Below are 25,016 nucleotides of genomic sequence, written 5' to 3'. Positions count from 1 at the left end.
AATCACTTTCTAACGAGGTCTTAAACCAAAAAGTTTTGCAAACACGTTTCGAGGTTATGCGTGTAACAGTATATTGAAACGCTGACATTATCTGCCCGTATTTTGAGACAAGATTTACGATCGGCGACATTGTTTTAGTACCCTTTTTTAAATACCAATGGAGCGGATTTTTGGTGTACGTACATACATACATACATTTTAATCACGCCTTTTTCCTATAGGCATTATTTTCCTTCATTCACATCCATACATCTTGTCATACAAGAGCGATGGTTACGAATCTAAGAATACTAAGAATCTGACGTTTTTTCAAGACATCGCCGATTCAATTTTCGCAAATTTTCGTTCGTCCGTTTCGATGGTTTTTACAAAAAATAAGCTCGGCTACGAAGAGTTTATTTTTTAATTCATTTATATTCAATATTGTCCCACTGCTGGGCAAGTATCTCTTCCCGGAATAAGAGAGGGATTGGGTCTAAAGTTCTCGAACGAACGAAAGAACTGTTTTAAAGATCTCTCAGACAGGCAAGCTGCATTCGAAATCTCTTGTTATATCACAAAGAAAATAATATCAAATTTTACCTTTGCAAAAAGGATATTCCTTTGAGATACGTTTTATAGCCAGCTAAACCTACATACATGAAGTTAAACCTACTTTTTTTTTATTAATTTCAACAAGAAAATTGCTGCTTTCCAAGACTGATTTGTGGTTCATATTTTAATGTTCAAACATCACCGATCAGTAGTATGTCCTCACCAAAGGTTGCTTATTCTCGAATCGTTTACCGTCAAATAAATACGTCTATGAACTACTCAGTTAAATAACATTCAAGACATTTTCGTTATCAGTGTTTATCTGTTTGTACAATTGTTTCTCGTAAACGGCTGGCCGAGTTTTAATGGGACTTTCACTGTTGCATTTCTCTGACGCATTGGTGGAGGAATTTTATCAGTGGACTACTGTCACTGGTAGTGTCTTTTGTATCCTGTTGCTGTACTACTAGTTTTGACCCGCGGATCTGTCTGCAGTGCATTTTTTGTTTTGCTTATGACTTGTCCCAAGATTAAATTTCTTAATCTGCTAAATCGATAGTATAATTAAAGATGCAAAATTTTATTGATATCTGTTTTGTTGTACTTACTCTTACATACGCCTGTTATATTCGAAACTTTAGGCAAAAATGTATGAAATACACCCACGTTTCGCCATTAACAATGTTAGTCCCATGTAATAGAGAGCTGTCTTGTTGCCATAATATACCGAGGACATTACTAAATTTCGGACCACTATTCATATTTAAATACAAACTAGAAAAGTCCACTAACACTTCTCTCGACTCGAGAATCGAACCCGAAACCCTATGACCAGCTGTCGTTTACACTTCTACCTAGACGACAGTTACTACCATAATTGCATAATTATATTTTTTGCCAACCAAAATCGAACCTACGAGCTTCGAAAACCAAGCAAGAACCATCTTGTTAAAACACCTGCATTTCGTATAGAGTTCGTATTGTAGGACAAGTTTCCCTTTCGTTTGACCCGCGGCTGTGCTTACTTTCTACCTATTTATTGTGACTGTACCGCTTTGAATGGGCTCGATTTGATCGTACTATGAAATGGTAAGGTTCGTGATTGATCATTTATCAATGATAATTATGATGAAAAATTATTATCATGATTATTTGGGAAAATGTATGAGGTCCGCAGTAGCGCAGTGGTTAAGTCGCCACACTATTGCCAGTGCATGGGATGTCGTGGATTTGATTCCCATACGGAACAATTATTTGTGCATTTCATACATAGTTGTTTCGGGTCTGGTTGTACTTTGTATCCGTTCCTTGTATGTTTGTAAAAGTCCCTACGATACGACTTTTTTTTGGTGTAAGCGTCAATTACATGCCCCCCACAATACGACTGTCCAAATTTTTTGTGCTAGCGTCAAAACCCTTATTTTAGTACGTGTAATTAAATGACAGGCTGTTAGTCAAAGCCCGCCTTCACCTCATTCCAAACAGTATTTAAAAAGTAAAAGTACAAACGTCAAATATTTAAATGTGGAAGTTAAAAATAACTGTTGATTCATAATTTAGAACACTTTTGTTGTCATTCTCATTTGTCATTTTCTGTCAGTTGGTTATTTTTTTAAAGTATTTTTTTCTAAATGTATTTGTTTTTGCCTAGCAACAGACATAGAGTAAATGCCATTATAGAGTATGAAAAAATATCCATACTAATATTATAAATGCAAATGTATGTTAGTCTGTCTGTTTTTTGCAGCCTTACCATTAAATAGACTTTGATGTTCAGTTTGGCAAAAAATCCCTTTAACATGAAATGTTAGCTATTAACTTTTTTATTTACAAAATCCACCCCTTAGAGGTCTTAATTACTGTACACTATTTTACCCTTATATGGCTAAACCGCTAAATCGAATTTGATAAAGTTTTGGCACAGTAATTGTTGAAGACCCAAGGTATAACGTTTGTACTTAATTTTTCAAAATTTCACCCTTACGTGGATGAAATAAGGGTCGAAATTTGTGAGCGAACGGAACCGCGTCTGTCAGCTATTGGTCGACAAAACGGTACTAATATAACAAGTATATAATAAAAATCACACGTTTTTTTCTGCATGTATGTGTTTTAAAAACCTCACCTTTCTTTAAACTAAATCTACTGTTACTCCAAATACAAGATTTAAAGCAAATTTGAGTAGAATATAAGTTATCAGTAATTTAACCCATTACTGTCTCACTGCTGGGCGAGGGTCTCCTCTCGTAATGAGCGAGGGATAAGGTCTTGAGTCCACCACGCTGGTCAAGTGCAGATTGGAGACTTTGCATACTTTCAAGAACTGTTCTAATGAACTCTCAGGCGTGCAAGGTTGCATCACGATGTTTTCTTTCACCGTTAGAACAAGTTATAATTATTTATAATACACACATAACTTCGAAAAGTCATTGGTGTGTTTGGGTACGAACCCTCGACCACTTGCGTGGGAGGGCACTACTCGGCTATGGCTTCTCTTAAAAAAAGTAATTTAAAATTCAAGTTCAATGTAAATCAAATAACGCACTATTTGAAGCGCTTCAAGCACTCAACTAAGTGCTTCAAAGAGCACGTAATAATAATTCAATTTGTAGTTTTCTCTATACTTTCACTGTTTGATAGTAAACACAGTTTTTTTGCTCTGTTAAATAAATGTGTCAAGTGTGTGACGTGCGTTTACGAAATCGTATCTCCGGTATCGTCAATGTGATCTTTTTTTTACTTTTTTTTAGTACAATCGTAAGCATTAATTTGATTACTCACTGCTGTTTGTGAAGTGTTTGGAAAAGTGCGATAGTTATGTTGATGACTGTACGATTTGAGTTTTTATATAACTTTAAAACTTTTGCAATGCAATTTTACAATAATAGAATATTATCAAAATGTGAGAAACGAACCGTTTATTGTTAAAAAAAAAGCAGTAATATAATTAATTTAAATAGTAGCCCGGGGTTTATATGTTATCAATATGTGACATTAATTGTCAAATTACATGACATCAACAACTTGTTAATGGCGAAAAATTTATTTTGTTTTTTTATATTATTCTTTTACATCTCCAGCTAAGCTTCTAAGTTAAAAATAGGGCAGAAGTGGGATTCGAACCCGTAACTTCTTGATGTCGATTAATCCTAAGGCTATAAGCTATCTTTATCGAAAATTAATTCAAACACAAATAAGAAGAAATTCTAAATTAAAATATCCAAAAAAAAAATATTTTAGTTTTTATTTCATTTTCCGATGTCATGGCAGGCTCAACCCGCGAAAGCTACCTGTCATGACATTTATAACTAACAATACATGTCAAACATGTCAATATCCGTCCAGACAATGACGTAAGCATATTTTTAACTATTGTCATATTAATTAAAAGAAAGCTCGTCAAAAGATTTGATTAATTGAATTTTTAGAATGAAACTTTCGTTTTTGATTGACATATTTAATTAGTGTATTGTGTGATTGATTACGGGATAAAAGTATAATTTACTAATTCATTTATTCGAGGTTTGATATCCGTGTTAGCTAATATTATTGATTTTTTATTTGGATTTTTTTAAGACTGATTGGTAAACTATTAATGTTATTACTTTCCCTTCATATTACTTACGAAATTTTCATCCCCTATTTTATCCTCTTGGGGTAGATTTGATCAAAATCTATAGCGAATGCCTACGTCATAACATCTACCTGTATGCTAAATTCAGCCTGATCTGTCAAGTGGGTTGGGCTGTGCGTTGATAGATCACTATGTCAGTCAGTCACCTTTGAGTTGTATATTTTTAGAAGATGTATCGTGTGATTAGAAATTATATACACTTCTCACAAACACCATTATATGTACATAAGAAATTCTGATTAACATAGAATGACAGTTCACAACGATAGTCTCGATTACATTATTACTTTTGTGTTTCATTTAAAATGTTTATATGAAGAATTTCTCGTGAAGCAAGCCTGAAAGTTCTTTCGAACAGTTCTTGAATGTATGCAAAGCACCGCACTTGGCCAGCGTGGTGGACAAAACCTAACCCTATCCTCATTATGGGAGGTGATCCTTGCCCAGCAGTGAGCGTTTTTTGGAGGAAATTCACAATTCGTCTGTAATTTTTAAACCTTATTCTTCCTTAAAAAGGAGAAAATTCAGTTTTCGTTTCTTTGTTTCATCTTTCGCTCTCTTAACTGTAGTATAGTACCCTATTGTAAGGTCAGTTATAGTTCTATTCACACAGTTATCTCCCGTTCAATAACGTTCTGAAAGTTCTTTGGAACAGTTCTAGAACGTATGCAAAGTGCCCAACCCGCACTTGGCCAGCGTGGTAGGCTCAAAACCTAACCATCTCTATTATTGGAGGAGACCATTGCCCAGCATTCATTGGTTAAGTCTATTTTACTTATTTAAACCGACTTAAAAAAGGGAGAAAATTTTACTACTTCATTTTCTTAAAGAAAGGAGAAAATTCAGTATTCGTTTCTTAAGTTCTTTCGCTATCCTAACTGTGTTATTCTTGCAAGGTCAGTTATAGTTCTATTCACATAGTTATCTCCCGTTCAATAACGATATCTGTATGATACTATGATACAACATACAATTACTAACCAATCGTGAGATCGCATCTGGTATGCGTTTCGTTCGCGGTCTGCTTCACAAGTAGGACTTCCGCATCGTGTTGCAGGGTGGTTGTGCCTGTTGTCATCCCTTGGTTACGTCGGATGATTGGCTTGGATTAAGTTGTTGAGAATTTTCGCTATTATATGTAGGCTTTGTCTGCGAACAAAAACAAGTATTATGTGCTTGTATGTGAAAATTTTCTCTATAAAAACTTTTGCAAACAAAATCAAATACTATTTACTTTGTTTAATTAAAGTTTTCAGTTTGACTTAAAATGCGGCAGTATAATGCTTTGAATCTTACTCAAGTACGGATTAAAAGTAATTCTGTGTTATTGATTGATATAAATGAAAAACTAAATTTGAAAACACTCAGTGTATTCTAACTTCCAATCGTAATACTATTTCAGTATAGCCAAATACGGTACATGAAATGACTATAAAGAGAACCCGGTTCGTACATACAAACAAACATAATGTAACGCATTTTTCCCATAAGGGTAGGCAGAGATCAAAGAACGCCACTTAATACGATCCTTACAAACTTCCTTTGCCTCATTCGCATTCACACATCTTGTCATACAGGACCGCCGGTTACAAGTTACTCTGCACCGAACTTTTTTTCTAAACATCACCGATTTGATCTATAGGACCAGGTACCATATACTTTCCTATATGTTCAGGAATACCTTAAGAATATTCCTGGAAAGCTCCGGTTTCAGCCTGGACGTTGACGGTCTCCGTGGCGCAGTGGTTAAGGTGATCGCTGCGCCGCTCTCAATGCGTGTGGTTGTACTTTATGCCCGTTATTATTTACAAATTTACAAAACTCGACGCGACATTGCCAATATCTTTAAAGCAGTAAAGAACATTCTTGAATCGTGATTTTATTTCAAGTATTTTGTCTTAATTAAACTTAATTGTACCGTTAATGAAGACAGATACACCTTAACGAACCGAAATAATTAACACGCATTCTTGTACAACCGAAAAGGAATACTTGGGAATACTGAACATATTTTATTTTAGGCTGCTTTTAAATCAATGCAGGTTTTTTTGCTTAAATGCTCAGTTATGTAATACTGTAACTGAATTACATAAATGTTGTTTTATATAAAGCAGACCCTCCACAGCTCCACTCGCTTAAAAAATAGTTCCATTTAGGGGATTTTGACTAAAATTAATACAAAATTTAGGGTTTAATATAAAAAATTGATGTTGTTTTTGCTTCGATTTTAACCTATCTCTCATGAAGATTGTATCAATGGCTTAGCTTAAAAAAAATATGACTCAGACAGCTTTGGTAAAGTACAGAATGCATAAATATGAAACTATAGATTGCATCCATTTAAATAATAGAAAATGTTAATAAATAGTTCATTTAGAAAATTTAATAAAAAGCTCATTTCAAGTCGAACCCTGGTCCTCAGAACCGATAGCTCTTAATATTTTTTTATTTAGTTTTTTTGACTGGACAATGGACATAAACAGGTATTTTCACCTTATATTATAAGACCAATGAGCGTGTGTGGATACTAACATAATAATGCAAAGAATTTGTTTATAACAAACTATATTATATCAAACGACTAGCTGACCCGCGCAACTTCGCTTGCGTCACCAGGTCACCTAAGAGAATGAGTCAAAATTTTCCCCGTTTTAGTAACATTTTTCGTTGCTACTCCGCTCCTAATGAACGTAGCGTAATTTTATATAGCCTATAACCTTCCTCGATAAATAGGCTATCTAACACTGAAAGAATTTTTCAAATCGGACCAGTAGTTCCTGAGATTAGCGCGTTCAAACAAACAAACAAACAAACAAACAAACTCTTCAGCTTTATAATATTATTATAATTATAATTATAATATTATAATATTAGTATAGATTAGTATATTAGTATTAGTATTAGTATATTAGTATAGATATTATCCACCTTTTTGCTAAAATGGGTGTTTTATGTATATAGACTAGCTGACACGCGCAACTTCGCATGCGTCACATAAGAGAGAATGACTCGAAATTTTCCCCTATTTTAATTTTTTTTACTGGTACTCTGCTCCTATTGGTCGTAGCGTGATGTTATATAGCCTTCCTCAATAAATAGGCTAAACAACAATAAAATAATTTTCAATTCGCACCAGTAGTTTCTGAGATTGGCGCATTCGACCAAACAAACAAACTCTATAATTTTAAAATATATGTAATTTTTATAAAAACCCTTAACTACATTAATTTAAAAGGTTGCAGTACTATCTAGTTCCTCCAATATATCTTAACTTAAACTTAATATAGGTAAGGCGCCCGTAGCCAGTTGCGCTCACCGAAACGATCTGTGGGTTAAGCAAACCTTGGCGCGGTCATACCATAGATGGGTGACCGCATAGTGGTATTTGAACAGGGCGTCTTCGTGCTTCGGAGGGCACGTAAAATGTCGATCCCGGTTGTTGTCTATTAAGATAACAGTCGTTTAGCCACGTCAAAGGCCTTCGGGTGGCTTGAACAACTTTGACACCAGGTTGACCACTAACCATACGATAAGAAGAAGAAGACTTAATATAGGCGAGAAATCTCCCACCTTGCTCAAACTAGTATCTAAAGATCAAACAATGGCCACCTGCTAGTTCCCAGGGTCCGTTCACTTTCATTGACACGGATAGTAACTATAAGTATGCCAGCACCTCAAGCCTCGAGTATGAGAATTTATCAAGAATATGTTGCATTTTTGTATGATTTTATGTTACATACATACGTATACAAATTTTGATGCTATTGAAATGTGTTTTGTATGCGTGAATGTATGTGTGTAAGAAATTGTGAAGATTTTTTGTTTGTTTGAATGTACTTAGGTACTTTTCTCATAAATTTAATTTTAATTGACATGTATTTTTAAAATCTAGCCAATTCTTTCTGGAATTTAATGTGATTAGAATTTTTAGATAATCTAGAGTATGCTTCCGATTGAATGGAACTAAACGGTTCTAGACACACGAACACAAGTTTCGGGTTTGATTCTCGAGTCTGGCAAAATGTTAACTTTTGTGCTATTGTCCAATTCTTGTTAATTTATTTTGGCAGACGCCTATTAGATGAAAAGCGATAAAAAATGTATGCTATTTTATTTGCAGAAATTAAAAGAAAGTGGAAAATCATACCCATATTTAAAGTCTTCCATTCTTCCAGATGGTCACCCATCTCTAAACCAACCTCGCTTACACTCCTTAACGTTCGATATTTAACTAGTTAGTACGACTGGCGTATTGTATGATTCCATTACTTAAACAAACATTCATCAACGGGACATCTTAGAACAAATGTTTGTTAGGTTAATGAACCTTAAACAGTAAGGCCTATAGCCTGATTTGACCACCGGCTAAAGCATTTTTAGGGCCTTTATGTTTAGAAAAACCTAATTAAAAACTGCCCCTAAGTGTGGTCTGTAGTGTTACTAATTATGGACCACGAGGTCTCTGGTTCGATTCCTGGGTCGAGCAAAATGTTATTGGTTTCTTCCTATTTATATTAGAATATATCTGTATTATAGCCCGGAGTTTGATAGTGTATCCAGTATATGGCAATATGCTCGCCCCCTATTACATGGGACTAACATTGTAAATGGCTAAACGTGTGAGTATTTTACGCGCCTCTGCCTGCACAGAAGGGTATAACAGGGGTGATTTTATGTATGTACTAATTACTTTATTAAGATTTCGTAACACATAATTTGATTCGGTATTAATCGGCCTAGCCGGGCGGCAAAACCGAATATGTGTAGATGAACCCGATCGCCACAAGCCGAACAAGTGAGTCGAGTCGGGTTTGTTGCTCGATAAATATTGCCGAACCGAATACGTTTGTAGCAAACCTTACGCACTAAATACGAAGAAAAAATTGTATTTTTTCAATCTAATTAAAGTAATTCAAGTTCAGATTATAATCTTTTCACTATTGTTTCTGGTAAAAAGGTTTGTTACACTTTCCATGGACATGGCTACGGTATTTTTAAACCAAAGACAATTTAACGGAGACAACTTTCTTTGTTTTTTTTTGGTGAAACAATAAAGACGGTTAGTCTTGGAATTTGATAAAATGTCTTTTTTCTGTTATGAGCGAATTCTATTGGCTTTTAGAAGATATTGTGTTTTTAAAAACGAATTACTACTACGCGTAATTTAATCGGGAAATATTTTTTATTTTAACTAATTAATTTATTTAGAAATGCGTAGGATTACATATAAATCCAATTCGTTGTACATTCAAGGGCTAATGAATAAAGAAGGTATGAATCTGGATTAAAAGTCTGACAACCAGTCTCACGGGGTATCGTGTTATAACCCAAGTAACTGGGTTGTGGAGGTCAGATGGGCAGTCCCTCCATGTAAAATTCTGATGCCCAGCTACATGCGGTGAGGCTGGAAGCCGGCTATAACATAGGGAATACGATCACAGTACCCGCAGTTTTAAATACCATTGTGTCTTTATAACTAAATATTATTTTATTTTTATTTGGTTACAGATTTTCATGCAGTTTTCATCAATATTCAATGTATTGATGAAAACTGCACGAAAATCTAAAGTTAAATTTAAAGACTATGTTTGCAGGACTACGTTTTTTACTATGTGCAGTATATCTAGACAGTCCTATCTTTACTAGTATGGTCTTTATATGGTCTAAAGTGATATCTTGACAGACCTATCTTTACTGCTACGGTCGTTATATCTTGTAAACTGTCGATACTAACTCGATAGCCGTTCAGTTTGTCCATTGAACGAACAACAATATAAGTGATGTCAGTGAAAGTCGACTCTTATTTTCTACCGGCTCTGACCAAATTACTTAATGTGATTGTATTGTGACGCTTTTACTGGTTATGTAATATGTGGAGTGTCGCAATTGTTACTGTTGAGTACAAGGTTCGATTTCTATTTGTAAGTTGTTTTGAAAAAGAAGATAGCTGAACCATATTCTGAAGCATAATATGTTCGCTTCTCGCAACACATCAATGAAATTTTATAGTTATGTTTGTACTAGAGGCCGCCCGCGACTTCGTCTGCGTGAAACCCTTTCCGTGTAAATCCCGATTCCTCGGGAACTCCGGGATAAAAAGTAGCCTATGTGTTATTATGAGTCTTCTATATATCAAATTTCATCGTAATCGGTTCAGTAGTATTTGCGCAAAAGAGAAACAAACATACATACATTCTCACAAACTTTCGCATTTATAATATTAGTAGGATGTTTGTATTAACAATAATTATCACTAGTTCTAACGGTGAAGAAAAACATCGAGATGAAGCCTTCTGTCCCTAACAGTTTTTTAGTTGTGTTGAGGGTATGTGAAGTCCCCAACCCGCACTTAGCCAGCGTGGTGGACTCAATGCCTTACCCTTCCTTCGTTAGGGAGGAGACCCTTGTCCAGCAAAATAAGGATTTGGGTCTTGGTTTTAGTTTTGTTTGATAAACTGTTTAAATATAATTTGGAAAAGTGATAATAATGATAAGTGTAAATTATTGTTTCTGGAGCCTGGGATCTTATATACTTGCAATAATAACTCATCTTCTTATCGCAGCTACTTTTACAAACGTACAATAACGGACACAAGGTCCAAATCAGACCCGACACATATATTTTGCATTTTAAAATAAATATTCCGAGTGGACATCAAACCTCATAGCCTCAAAACCTTTAGAAAACTATTCGTAAACGGAACTAGCAAATTCAAAAAGAAGACTTGGTAACTAGTACGTATTTCGCAAAACTTAACCAATTCGTATTCAAGGTTAACAGAAAGTGGAGTATACATTTAAAATAAACACTGTACGCATATCCAGTACCTAATTATCTAATACATATGATGGTTTCATTGTTAAATCAGTCCGAATCTTACTTTCTCCTAACGATTTATAGCACGTGCTCTTTGCGAAATAAATAGCATGCTTTTGTAGTGGATCCTCACATCATTACTGTGTTACCCATCCTACTTTGCGCTGATATTTTAAATCCAAATGTTTCTCTAGGCGTAAATATTCATTTAAACTAATAACTTTGGCAAGCGAGGTGGATTTAAGGCCTGACCCCTATTTCAAATGTGAGCACTCCTTTATTTAGCAGTGCAAAATAAAAATTATTTTGTTAGTATGTAGAATTACAATAAACCACTTACTACATTGCAATGAAAACAACAAAAAAAACTATCTCTTACTGTCTATACATATGTTACATACATAACATCAATCTCTTTCACATAGAGGTTCATATCCATACTTCTTGTCATACAAACGTTATCTCCTTTGAATTACGGGAAAAGACCATTGTATCGGGTCAGTAATTATTCAAGAAAATATCATCAAGAAAGTGGCGGAACCTTTTCAAAAGTAAGTATCAAATTATACAATCTGTAGACCTTACAAGGTAATCAAATGACCATGTAAAACATGGTCCTAATTAACCAACTGCGGCTTAAGGAATTAAGGCTTTTGCTTTATTCATGAAACATGGCAGCCTTCCAAACTGAGCTTTCTTCAGCTGTTTAAGAGAAAGCTGAATGACTGATTGGGCTATATACGGCTATATACCTACATATTATATAAACGAAAAAACACTGTCCTTAAGAATGGTTTATATTTTCTTTACAGATTTTTTGAATTAATAACTCCCGTGTGTGGTATGTAGTGGTGGAGTGCTGATCAAGAGGTCATGACTTCGATTCCCGTACTGAGCGAAGTGTTGTTGGACTATTCTCAGTGGCGGTTTTGAGATAGTGACGCGTAAAAGATATTCTTCGCTTCTTTTTTATGTTATACACTTCTACATCTTCAAGCATAAGAAGTAATTGTTTGAAAGTCCACACAACAAAAAAAAATTGCTTTTTGTTTTCATACATACATAAAATCACGCCTTAGAGACCAAAAAACGCCACTTGCTACGACCCTTACAAATTTTTCTTGTTTTTATTCACATCCATAAACTTCATAACCAAAAAATAAACATAAGATTTTCAAAAAATCGCCTTCTAAGCATCAACTTCAAATTTTACCCAAAAAATTGTATTCAGGAAAAAAACTAGTTAAACTATAATCTCCAAAAAACAATTGGAAAGTGTTATTAGAATAACAAATCACAGCACGTTCAACATTCGATGCCCGTGCGACACACTTTGATAAATTTAACTATCCTTCCGGCTACGTGTTACTATTTTATTTTAGAGCCCACGGTACGGGGGCGACACGTGAATATTTTTGACCTAAATTGTGACCTAGACCAAGGTCGGGTTTTAAAGGTCACGGATAATAGAGGATGTTGTAAATAGATTTAAAGATTCAGCAAGGTTTTTTTGGTTTGTCGTAAGTACATTTAGAGAATCGGTAACTTATTTTTGGGTAGAGGAAAGAGATGCAAAGGAATACAATGTGTAGTGTCGCCTTAATAATAGAGTGTAACAGTTAAAATAAAGTAAGATTTAAAACTAATTACGATATTGATTGTTTGTAAAGCAATAACTTAATAGGTACATAATATTATTATGCTGATTTAGTAAGTAATTAAAATCAGATTATTTGTTTCAACATAAATAGTCCGATATTGAGACATTTTAAAAATTTCTGAAATAAGCAAAAAATATTTAGTTCATAAAACTGAAAGTGTAGTCCCTTATCATATTATTATATCTAATCTTCACCTATCACACATAGCTACAAATCATATATAGCACATAAACAAACAGTAAGTGCAATATATGATAATATTTGGTCGTCTCTGTGTCGTCTCGTGTGGTATAAAAAGGCTTTTACTACATACGTGTACTATTAATAAAAGTATTCCTCGGGTCACATTCCTGACATTATAGTAATATATTAGAATCATTAGTTGTTATAAACGAAGGGTTATTTTGACAGAATAATAATAGGAGTCTTTATATGAAGATAATTTTAGAAAAAAACTTGTTTTAAGATATTTTCTTAATCTTTGTAACTTATGTTGTTTCAGCTGCACTTGCAATAGCGCAATTATTTACAGTCGGTATTGTCGAGTATCGAGAGTTTGTCGTTTAAAATGTACTGCCAAAATAGTTCTTACGGAGCCCGGTAGAGGTGCTAAACAGATTTTGGTGTAAATTTCTCGAGAGCTAGCCGGTTGTCGGTAGTCGATAGTAGTAGAAAATCGAGTTTAATTAAATAGGCATCGAGTTTAAAAAAATCTCATCAAAATCAGTCATTATAAAAGTATGAGATAATAAACAAATTTAAAGAAAAAAGACTTACAAATAGAGCACCTTCTTCTTTTTTTAAAGTCGGCTAAAATACACCAAGCTATAACACACTACACTGCAAGCCTAATCACAAATACAACAAAAACTCGTATCCAAGATAATTAGTTGTTCATAAACCGGCATTGAACCCGCTACTCATCGTTCACACACTCACGTGTTGGTTTTGTATAACAACTGGGTCAGTAGCGTGCTAGTTCCGGTTTGAGGTTTCGATTTTATTTGAACTTTGCCCAGCAGTGGGACAGAGTACCAATTAAATTACTTATTTAATAGTTGATTGAAGGATTTAGATGTAATTTTGGCAAGGCATAACACATTATTTTAATTTTGATATACAGTATGAGAAGGATACCTGTCACGTCTCTTTTGCCCGCGACTTATTTCTTACTTAAAAAATAAACTTTTCCACAAACGAATTTTGAGTATTAAACACCAGATACCTGGGTCAAATATGGTCAGGAGAACAATATATAACAACTTAATGGCTTTTCTTAAGATTTTCACTAATATACGAAGCTTTTATAGCTAAATCCCTTATCGCTCCGATAGTAATAGATTTATAATTGATATCATACGATGGATGGATGTGAATGAATCAAGGAAAGTTTGTAGGCATCGGAAAAAGGCGTAATTTAATGTATGTATTAAGTACTTATACTAAACCTACTTTCTAAACATAAAGCTTATTTGGACTTCAATAAATCAGCCCAATTTATTTTAGGGGTTAATCTAAAATCTTATATCAAAATTGACCTAGGTCAAACCATGTAGTTTACCCTTATTATTTTAACAGCCGGTACCGACCTCTTACTTGGCTTCGGAAGCATGGTCTCTGTGCTTCCGAAGCCACGTAAAAGATTCAATCCCAATCCCAAAACCCTGTTCAAATAACACAAAATCGTCACCATCTACATAATGACTGCACTAAGTTTTGCTGAACCCACAGATAGTTTACCGACCAGTGAGTGCAACTGGCTATATATCCATACATATATACTTGCTTATATATGAATATAAAACACGCAACACAAGCAAAGCCGCACCATACGGCTTATAATATTTCAATCACTTAAATTACTAGCGACAAGCAAGCACGAGCACACATAATAAGTGAACGAAAAGCTCACATTTCCGCAAGTCACGGCGATATCGATTGAACACGAGCCAGGGGAAAAGCTAGAAAGTGTCACATGCGTGCCAGGGGACACAAATTGCCAGGGGAAATCTGAAACAACTCTCTCTATTCACTAAATACTACGTATGAATATGTTAGTTGCTTGCGAAAATTAGAATATTGTTTTACGATATCTTTAGAGTTCAGTCATCGCGTTCAAGCCGCAAGAAGGCATATGACAGGCTTAACGACTGTTATCTTAATAGTCAACCACTAGAAGAAACTTTTCACGTACCTCCGTAAATGCGGAAACGTAAAGCTCAAATATAATAAGCGGTTACCCGTCTATGGAATGACCGTGCTTGGGTTACTTAACCTTATTGTTTAGGTCAACCGATGGCGGATAATAGGGGGCAAACCTATTGCCAATTCCTGAGCACATTACCAAACCCCTAGCTAAACAAATATTCTAACACAAATTTGAATAAAAAAAATATTTTGTTCGACCCGTGAATCGAATCCGAGAACTCGTGATCAGCAGCTACTGACGCTACTCACTTACAAAGGCAACAAACTAATCAATCCTTTTCTCTTTCCAGAATCAAGAAAACTATTCGGCGGCTACCGAATAACTCCCACCTACTGTAAGGCATCACGTGCAGCGAAATACAACAAAGGAAACACAATATGCATGTTCAACCATGAATGCGTGCAACGTGGGGGGGAGGTGGTGGGAGCATGCATGGACGGCTTCCTCTTCGGGGCTTGCTGTCAGCTCAAATGCGACAGCCAATCACACATGCCGAAAGGCCCTGGCGTAGTCATGACTAGTTATTTAGACTACCCAGACGCAACTGAATCTGATGATTACGACGTCGAAGAACTCAGCGCTTTACACAACAGTTATAAACCAGTAGTGACTCCTGGTTATAAGCCTAGTGATAAATCTCCAACGACTTACAGGCCTGATGAAACGCTAAGCACTGAAGAACATGGGGAAATGATTTCTGAAGGACTAACGCAGATTACTAATACATTACTAAGTTCGCCACCGAAAGATACTAATGGAATTATTTATATGAAGCCTAAACCTGACTATTATACTCATAGTACGATCGACCATAATGGTCCCGAGACTATCTTAGTTCATACAAATGGATCGGTAGTGGATAACGTAGTTAGGCCTTCGGATTTCAATATACAACTGTCTTCAATGCAAACGAAACCTACGCCTGCACCAACGACCACAGTATCTACATCACCAAAAACGGTATCAACTCATCGCCCCGTAAGACCAGTTTTCAGACCAAAACCGATCACGACAACTGAACGCTATATTGCTGTTTCAACAGTGACAAAAGAAACGCAAAGAGTTCCAGAATTATCTTCAATAAACTCCATTATACAGATGCTGAATGACAGTACTCCAAGTATGAAAGAAGATGTAACTCCTTCAATAGATATTATGGAGACCAAATCCACTCAAATGCCTGTATACACTTACCCGAGTTACTTATCCACTGGTCATTACGTCACTTTGAAACCAGCGTCTTTAACCACGTATATAACTAAGAAACCTTACGTGCCAAGTAAAAAGCCATCTTATGACTACATACATACGACTCCGAACAGCTTACCGCAAGATGACAAGCCTTCTTCTTACTACTCTTCACCCAGTCCGAGTCAGTCGACCAGTCAGGCTGCTATTGATGCCTTTAATAGGTACCCTACAGATCCTACTGATTTTGGAGATCTATCTACGTTTAGTTACGTCAGTTCGACAACTACACCTAGGCCGAAACCTAGACCACAGCAGACAAAACTACCTCCTCAAAGCTATGTCACAGGTTCGACTCCGGTACGAAGACCGGACGTCCCTGTAGCTACTTACAGCACAGCGGATACATTCGGTAGCGTCACTCCTACAGTAATCGTACTAAACGATATACATACAACCAAAACGCCTATTGAAAACGACGAGCCACAATTTGTTGAAATATCTCAGGAACCTTTCAAGAAACCGGTCAGTCAGATAACAGTCAACAATCATATTTCTTCAACGAACCACATTTATGTGCAAAAACCTCAGCAAAAACCGAATAAACCTTTGCCTTCGTCACCAACGGTAGTTATTACTCCCAAACCTGGTTTGACTACTCCATATCCTATCAAAGCTTCATCTAGACCGATATCAATAGCGACTAGTCCTAGTTTCGACTACACAGACCCTACGACTAATAAACCAGAAATGCAGACTTCTCCAGACGATCTGATCAATTTCCCACCGGTCAGGAACCCCATGTTGAACGCTACAGGCTCTAACTCCGCTATGTTTAATACTAGTATATCTTTATCTGACAATGAGCTCGATATTTTACCCGATATTGAGTTCACGACACCGACATGGGAAGCCGATGACAAACTTAACGACAAAATGAATGTTTTCGTCAACAAAATCGTTGGAAATCTCCAAGGAACGTTCCAGGAACTTCATGACATAGTTATCTTAGGAGCGAAGCCGAATAAAACTATTGCAACGACTACACAAAAGCCGAAAAGAACTATACCGACCACGAAGAGGCCTTTTCTAACGACTACTAAAAGGCCGATTCGATTGACTACGACTACTCGTAAGCCGACGGTGAGGACCACTCGGAAGCCGGTCAGGTTGACCACGCCAGTACGAAGGACGACGACCACCACTTCGACGCCCGCGCCAACCACGACGACGACCACAAAAAAGCCGGTAAGATTGAATGATAGATAATTAATATTAATTTTAAACCGTTACTGTCTCTCTGCTGGGAAAAGATGTCCTCCCGGAATGAGAGAGAGGTGATGCCTTAAAGCCACCGGTCAAGTACAGATCTTTGCGCCCATTCAACTGTTTTAAACAACCTTAAAACATGAAAGGTTTTATCACGGTGGTTTCCTTCACCGTTAGAACAAAGTGATAATTATTTCTAATACACACATAACTAAACTTTTAAAATAAACTTTAAAAAGCCTTTTTGATGCCTTTGGTTTGAATCCTCGACCACTTTCGTGGAAGCCGGCTTAAACTACTCTTCTATCACTGCTTTATGTGGAACAGTAAAATAACTTAACGGAAGTTTATCATTTATTTTAAAAAGGGAAAGTTAAACAATTTTTACTTTTGAAATAATTACTTTCCTCAAAATTATGCCTAGTTCCACTTTTTATGCAAATGTAATTTCTATAAATTATTAATAAGAGTAAATTATATAAATTATTATTACTTCCCTTTGCGGATATAAGCAATTATTCAAACTATTAAATACGTCTGTTTCGTATTAATTACGTTTTTGATAAAAATTATAATTAGCCAGAAAATAAGGAATATATTGGAAAGTTTAATAAACAAGCTATTAAAAAAGAAATCAGGGAGCCACCTGTAATAAACCCATAAAACCTTAATGAGGCTTAATAATAAATTTCAAAGATTTTTGTTCATAATTCCAATCTCTATAATAATTTTTCCCGGTATAGGTACCGGGAGAAATTATTACTTTATTATTACTTTATTATTTGAAATACTCGAAATTGCGATCGCTTAAAGAGGACTTTATCTCTATTGCATCAAACCATCTTCCAAACCAATGGTTCGATTATAATGCATTGTTTTGTATCAAATCAGAAAATATTATACACACTTTACTACAAAAAAAACCCTCTTATTAATAATCCATCACTTTTTTTATCAACAACTTGTACTCCGTCCTCACTGACTGTGATTGCAGGTGACGACCACAAAAAAGCCGAAGCCGACTAAGAAGGTGACCACCACCACGCAAGCCGCCACGTCGACCACGGAACTGAATGACGAGTTAACCACGGAGAACTATGTGGACCAGCCTGTTGACTATAATGATAAGAATTGTAAGTACTATCAAATTATTAACAAGATTATCACCACTTTGTAAGCCGGTAACAAGCTGCTGTGTGGAAGCTAAAAGCTTGCTGCTATATAATATTTAGCCGTGTGGTCCCTACATAAGTGACAAGCCGTAGGTATTGTAATAGGGTTTGAATCTCGGCTAATGTATTGTACGACGAGTGGTAATTATTGAGCCTTAATACCATAAGTTGTGGCCACATATTATGGCCATTTTCTATTAGTGTGAGCAGTTATATTGTAAAAGTATTATTCATATAATTTAAATATTTAAGTTTTTTTTTTATTATATTTAATCACATTTCTAGCAGAAGTAATTTTTCTCCCTAAGAATCTGATATGAAATGCAGTCAAAACTATTATTTATAAAGAAGATTATTATTTCCTGATATCTAGTTAATGGTAGAAACCTTATCTGGTTGAATGGAACTATTATTGAAACTTATTCAACGGTAACTAAGGTGATCGAGATCAGACAATAACGCGTGAACAATGTTCTAAAATAGACATCTTATTGCAAACACAAATAATAAAATATTGTTACTTCTTCACAATTATTTAATGAGTTGAATAATTTCATTTTATAAACCTTAGTTAGATATAAGATCTTGGACAGTTTATTAGTCTTACTATAATTTAAAATAATATTTTGTCCATTAGGACCCAAGGCTACGCAAACATAGCTATGCAGTAGTCGCTTGGAGAAACAAAAACATTCAGTATCGAAAATTTGCGTACGCATGGCTTTACATTACGCTCCAAGACACGTATTCAAAAGCAAAGAATTTAACATAACTGCATGCAAATAATTTTCACTAAAACTACTTCCTAAAACATTTTCAGTGTGCGGCGTCCGTCCTCTCTCCAAGACTGGTCGTATCGTCGGCGGCAAGAACGCCAAGTTCGGTTCCTGGCCGTGGCAGGTCCTGGTCAGAGAGTCTACATGGCTGGGGCTCTTCACCAAGAACAAGTGCGGTGGAGTGCTCATCACTAATAGATTTGTGACGACGGCTGCTCATTGCCAACCTGGGTAAGTAGCATTCTGTAGTAGATTCTGACCTGATGATACAAAAGGTAGGTTATTAAGAATAGGAAATCGAATTGGGATAGATTTGTCTATCGCCTCAGCACATTTTAAAGAGTTTTTTGACATTTTGGATTATTTTTTGTCAAAAACTCTAAGAAATTTGGCTTTAATAGTTATTTTTACGTCTATTTTTCATCATCAACGTATTTCACGCTAGATTTTTGCCGCAGTCAAACTGCGCGATCGTGTTCAAAATTTGGCTTTAATTTCCACTGTTTTTGCCGATTGCTGATCCATCTGGCGTCGATCTATCCTACACTAGTTTGGCAATACCCCTCAAAGGAAAAATATGCTTACCTACTTTATTACCTAATATTACATATGCATTACATTGTTCTAACTTTCTTCCATTTTTAATTCCAGCTTCCTAGCATCCCTAGTAGCAGTGTTCGGTGAGAACGACATATCCGGCGACAATGAGCCTCGGAAGCCAGTGTCCAGGAACGTGAGGAAGGTGATCGTGCACCGTCAGTATGATGCTGCTACCTTTGAGAATGACCTCGCGTTGTTGGAGCTTGAGTCGCCTATCAAATTTGATGCTCATATTGGTAAGTTAAGTTGTGTATGGCTTAGAAAATCAGGGTAGAATAGATTTTAGATAAAGGAATTTTCTACGTCGCCAAATTTAATGGATCGAGAAGTAGGGAAAGGACTTCTTGGTCATGCAAGTTTTCCTCTTGATTATATTGTATAAGCTGTTTAAAGATCTGCGAGTAGCTGCGAACACTGGACAGCCAGTGTAGGTCTTCTTAGCGCAGGTGTGTATTATAGATCGTCTTTGCAAAATGAAGTAAAAGAGTAAAACCTCAGTGTAGAACTGACTTACTATATCACGTATTTTAAACGCTCAAACTAAAAATCCTTGAAAAATTGGTTCCACGACCCTCAATGCAATGAGATATCAACATTTTCTAACCACATTTGATGTTATTTTCAGTGCCAATCTGCATGCCGCCGGACGAGGCCGACTTCACCGGCCGAGTGGCGACCGTCACCGGTTGGGGACGCTTGAAGTACGGTGGTGGAGTACCAGCTGTGTTGCAGGAAGTACAGGTATATAACACTTAAAAGAGAATTATGTTGTTGGCAAGAGTCTTACCATGTATTGGGTGGGTGAAAACTTGATTGTACCACGCCTTGTCAAGTTCGGGTATCACACTTTGCATTCCCTTAAGATCTGTTAATTGGACTGTTAGGTATTAAACGTAGTTTTTTCCTCACGGTTAGAAAGAACAAGTAAAATGTCACAGATCTTAAAATCGAAAAGTCATAACCGTGTTGGTTGTGGTTCATATCCTAGACTACTGAAAAAAATATGTAGATTTTCATACAAAAATATGAGTAATTGAACAAGTTTATAACTTTAGTAGTGCCTTGTTATATAACATACATATTTACATATTTCTATAAACTATATTTTCAGGTGCCAGTAATAGAGAACAGTGCATGCCAGGACATGTTCCAGACAGCTGGACACTCCAAGAAGATACTCAACTCTTTCATCTGCGCTGGATACGCGAATGGACAGAAAGATTCCTGTGAAGTAAGTATCAGACGTCCAATATTTTTTAAACTGGCCATCTGTACGTTTTTTATTCTGTTATTCGAGTATAAGACAGTACACTGCCTGTATTATTCTTATAGTCGTACAGGATGAATTTCAACTATCGATTTTTCAAAGGCTATACTGAAATCAATAGGAAGAGGTCTGTAGCGCGATTGTCTAGTCGGCGCTGACGTATATGGAGAGTTTGACATTTAAAATGTATTACAAAAATAGTTCCCAACTGTACCCACTAGAGGCACTGACATGATTTTCATACAAAATTTGTCAAGATAGCCGATTGTCGATGGCCGCCAGTAACTAAGAATCGTTTCTCAGTGATCTCCTGGCTGGCTAAAAATAGCTAGACTGCGGCCCTTTGTGGTCAAATTTATACACAGAATACATAAGTCTTTATATCATCACATTCATCATTCCTTGCAACAGCAGCCTGACACGACAAGCAAGACATCATTCATAGCTTTACGTTTTTTTCGAGATCACGAGAGAGTCCAAAGAAAAGCCTTAATTGCCATACAACTACTATAGTTCTTACAAATGGTCACTCAAGTCGATCTTGCTTCTAATTAATCTTTTAATTCTTCTCCAGGGTGACAGCGGAGGTCCACTCGTTCTCCAGCGAGACGACGGCAGATGGCAGCTAGTAGGAACCGTCTCCCACGGCATCAAGTGCGCAGCACCGTTTCTACCGGGAGTGTACATGAGGACCACGTTCTACAAGCCATGGTTGAAGAGCATAACTGGTGTTCATTGATGATTGAATGTAGTTTGAATGAGAGTTGATGATTATGTGTTCACAAATAATATCTATAGCTATATATCAGCCTAGCCCTTCTTTCAAACTATGTTGGAATCGGCTTCCAGTCCACCGGATACAGCTGAATATCAGTATTTTACATGAAGCGACTGCCTATCTTACTTCCACAACCCAGCTACCTGGGTTATAACACGATACCCTTCGGTGTGACTGGTTACTATGACACTATAAATGATATACTATGGCTTAAATCTGGAGTGCAGATGAAGGTAACGTCAGTCAGTAGGTACTACCTACTTTAGTGACAATTTAAGCAACGCTATTTGGGGTTCTACATTTTCTAAGATTGTTTTATGTTACAAAGCGTAGTTTAATACTGTAACTATGAATACAACCCACGCACAATGAATCCTGCTTTCTTAGATTCCGACTTAAAACTGGGACCGACTTTAAAATAACTATTTTTATTAAATTTAAAACTTTACTACCCATCAGTAATGAAATACTACTTACCCAGATTCTTTTTCTATTTCGGTTCCGACTTAAACTTGTAATCGAAGAATCGGTTTTGAAAATAATGACTTATTCTTCATTTTGTATGGTTATATTCTATCTACCTGCACAATGGCTTATTGCTATATTCATACACATAAACTTAAATAACGCGTATAAGTATTTTTTGTGAATACGAGTGTAAATGTGGATTGTATTAAAAAGTCTTCTGATAGTTTGACTGTATAGTATTTTAAAAGTATTTTTCTGTTTTAAAGCGAGTTAATTCGGTATTATCGTGAATGTAAATATGCATTTATAAATTATTATTTAATTTAAATATAAAAGATTGTATTAAATATGGCTATAAAAACGGCTTTTGTTTGTAAAGCCGGTAAAACATTTCCCGTTGAGACTTCAAATTAATTTATTCCATAAAAATAAGAAAAGAATAAGTCATTTGAGATTTCCCACCACTACTATTTAAAGAATAATAAACACAATTTAAATATTATTTCAGCACAATGAACTTAAAGCCGTAAGAAGCTTCTAATTATTAATTGTATTTAACGCCATCTGTTGACGGTTGAAATCAACTTTAGTAACTTAATATTTATATTTAATAGGAAATATAACAGCTCTCTATCGAAAATATTAACTACTATTACTATTTTGTTAAAATAATTATTATTCCTGATTCAATTAAAATGTTAGTTACATTTAAACATTGAAAATTGAATAATACATAAAATAGTCCCATAAAATTAACGAAATTCAAATGATTTGTAAATTTAATTAATAGGCAATTTTGTCTATGTATAAGATGGTTGAAAATTGGTTACCATATTATTACTTAAAACCTGAGGTAATTATTTAAATTTTGTAATCAGACCTCTAAAAGTATTGTTATAAAATTGTTCTTCCTATTTAGAACACCCTGTAGAGCTTTTAGAAGATTTTACATAATAATTATTCTTAATTTAATAAAAATACCCATGAAAAGTAACATCTTCGAAAAGCACTACAGGACATTATAATGTAAAAAAAATAATGCATTTATAATTATTATTATTCCTTGTAAATTCTAGAAAATAACTATATACAGGATGTTTCATCTTTGTATATTTTCTTTTAGTATTAATTTATTGTAAATTATTAAAGAAACGCATTTATTTATTGTTATTTATAGATTAAATTTAGTTAAGACTGAATTGTAGGAAATATAAATTATTTTGTGTTTTTTTTTTATTATAAAAAGCTTGTTTTAATATATTAATTATCTTTGTTTTTGCTCAAGTAGCGATTTACTATTAATGATTACCATGATATGGGCAAAGTATGCATTAACCAGAAATATTGCAAATTTATTGATGGTTAGTGGTCAACCAAGTGTCAAAGTTGTTCAAGCCGTACGGCCTTTGACATGGCTTAACGACTGTTATCTTAGAAGACAACAACCGGGACCGACTTTTAACATGACTTCTGAAGCATGGAGGTGCTTCCGCCTCAATTATATTACTCAGAGTTATCACTAAGAAAGCCTTAACATAAGCTCAAAACCAACTTTTTGGCCCGACCGATTTTTTCGTATTCGAACCCGAGAACTACTTCGCGTTATTGTATTATTATGCAACATATTACTCACTGCGCCACAGAGGTATTTATAAAACAATTTATTATACATTAAAATATAATTACATACTTATTCACGCCTTAATCCTATAGACAGAAAAAAATATTATTCATATAAAATGTATGTTTTTTTATATATTTCTGTGTTATGCGTACTCTGTCCGTAACAACCACAGTTAATGAGACGCTCAAATAAAATAGAGAAATGTTAATATTGTCAGTTATGCATTTATTAAACATTTTAAGTATTGCTTTGAGTTTTATTTTATCAAACACTAGCTGACCCGCGCAACTTCGCTTGCGTCACATAAGAGAGAATGGGTCAAAAATTTCCCCGGTTTTGTAACATTTTTTACTGTTGCTCTGCTCCTATTGGTCGTAGCGTGATGATATATAGCCTATAACCTTCCTCAAAAAATAGGCTATCTAACACTGAAATATTTTTTCAAATCGGACCAGTAGTTCCTGAGATTAGTGCGTTCAAACAAACAAACTCTTCAGCTTTATAATATTAGTATAGATACAAGGATCCATATAGGTATCCGAAGGTGAGACTATAGGTATCGACAACCCAATAGCTATCGATATAATGTTCTAAACGATAATCGACTATAGTTGCATAGAAACCAGCCAACGGCGTAGGACTTTGTTTATAGTGTCCAAGTGTGTGCACAATACAGGTACACTCTCTATTCCATTACTCTCATAGCTCGGGACGGAAAACCGACACGACTATTGAGAGGTCAGATACAGGACCGACTGTTTTAAGCACTTCGAGGCTAGAAAGCCTCAATCTCAATATCCAAACTCCCAATATTTTTTAACAATGAAAGCAAAGTATAATATGGTGACCCATCCACCGACTAACTTCGGCAACCGTAGCTTGACCTGAGACATCGATCCATTCGGCTGTTATAACTTAGCCACGAACTCCTGTTTTATTCTAAAAATATATCATCTATACTAATATAATAAAGCTGAAGAGTTTGTTTGTTTGTTTGTTTGTTTGAACGCGCTAATCTC

General features: G+C 35.4%; 1 protein-coding gene across 1 annotated transcript in view; it reads left to right on the top strand.

Annotated features, from left to right (window-relative positions):
• flz (transmembrane serine protease filzig) overlaps positions 1 to 24,243 on the top strand; it is a 29,969-nt gene extending 5,726 nt beyond the window's left edge. Inside the window, exons 2-8 of the mRNA XM_076132279.1 lie at positions 15,145 to 17,291; positions 18,307 to 18,445; positions 19,305 to 19,491; positions 19,912 to 20,096; positions 20,486 to 20,601; positions 20,972 to 21,091; positions 21,702 to 24,243. Of these exons, the coding sequence (XP_075988394.1) occupies positions 15,145 to 17,291; positions 18,307 to 18,445; positions 19,305 to 19,491; positions 19,912 to 20,096; positions 20,486 to 20,601; positions 20,972 to 21,091; positions 21,702 to 21,866 (3,059 nt within the window). The 3' untranslated portion in view covers positions 21,867 to 24,243. The remainder of the gene's footprint in view (positions 1 to 15,144; positions 17,292 to 18,306; positions 18,446 to 19,304; positions 19,492 to 19,911; positions 20,097 to 20,485; positions 20,602 to 20,971; positions 21,092 to 21,701) is intronic.
• Positions 24,244 to 25,016: the final 773 nt, after the last annotated feature.

This window comes from Anticarsia gemmatalis, chromosome 27 (assembly GCF_050436995.1).
Source record: "Anticarsia gemmatalis isolate Benzon Research Colony breed Stoneville strain chromosome 27, ilAntGemm2 primary, whole genome shotgun sequence".
Lineage (NCBI taxonomy): Eukaryota > Metazoa > Arthropoda > Insecta > Lepidoptera > Erebidae > Anticarsia > Anticarsia gemmatalis.
Note: the sequence above shows the minus strand (reverse complement) of the source record. Positions and strands in the feature narration are given on the sequence as shown.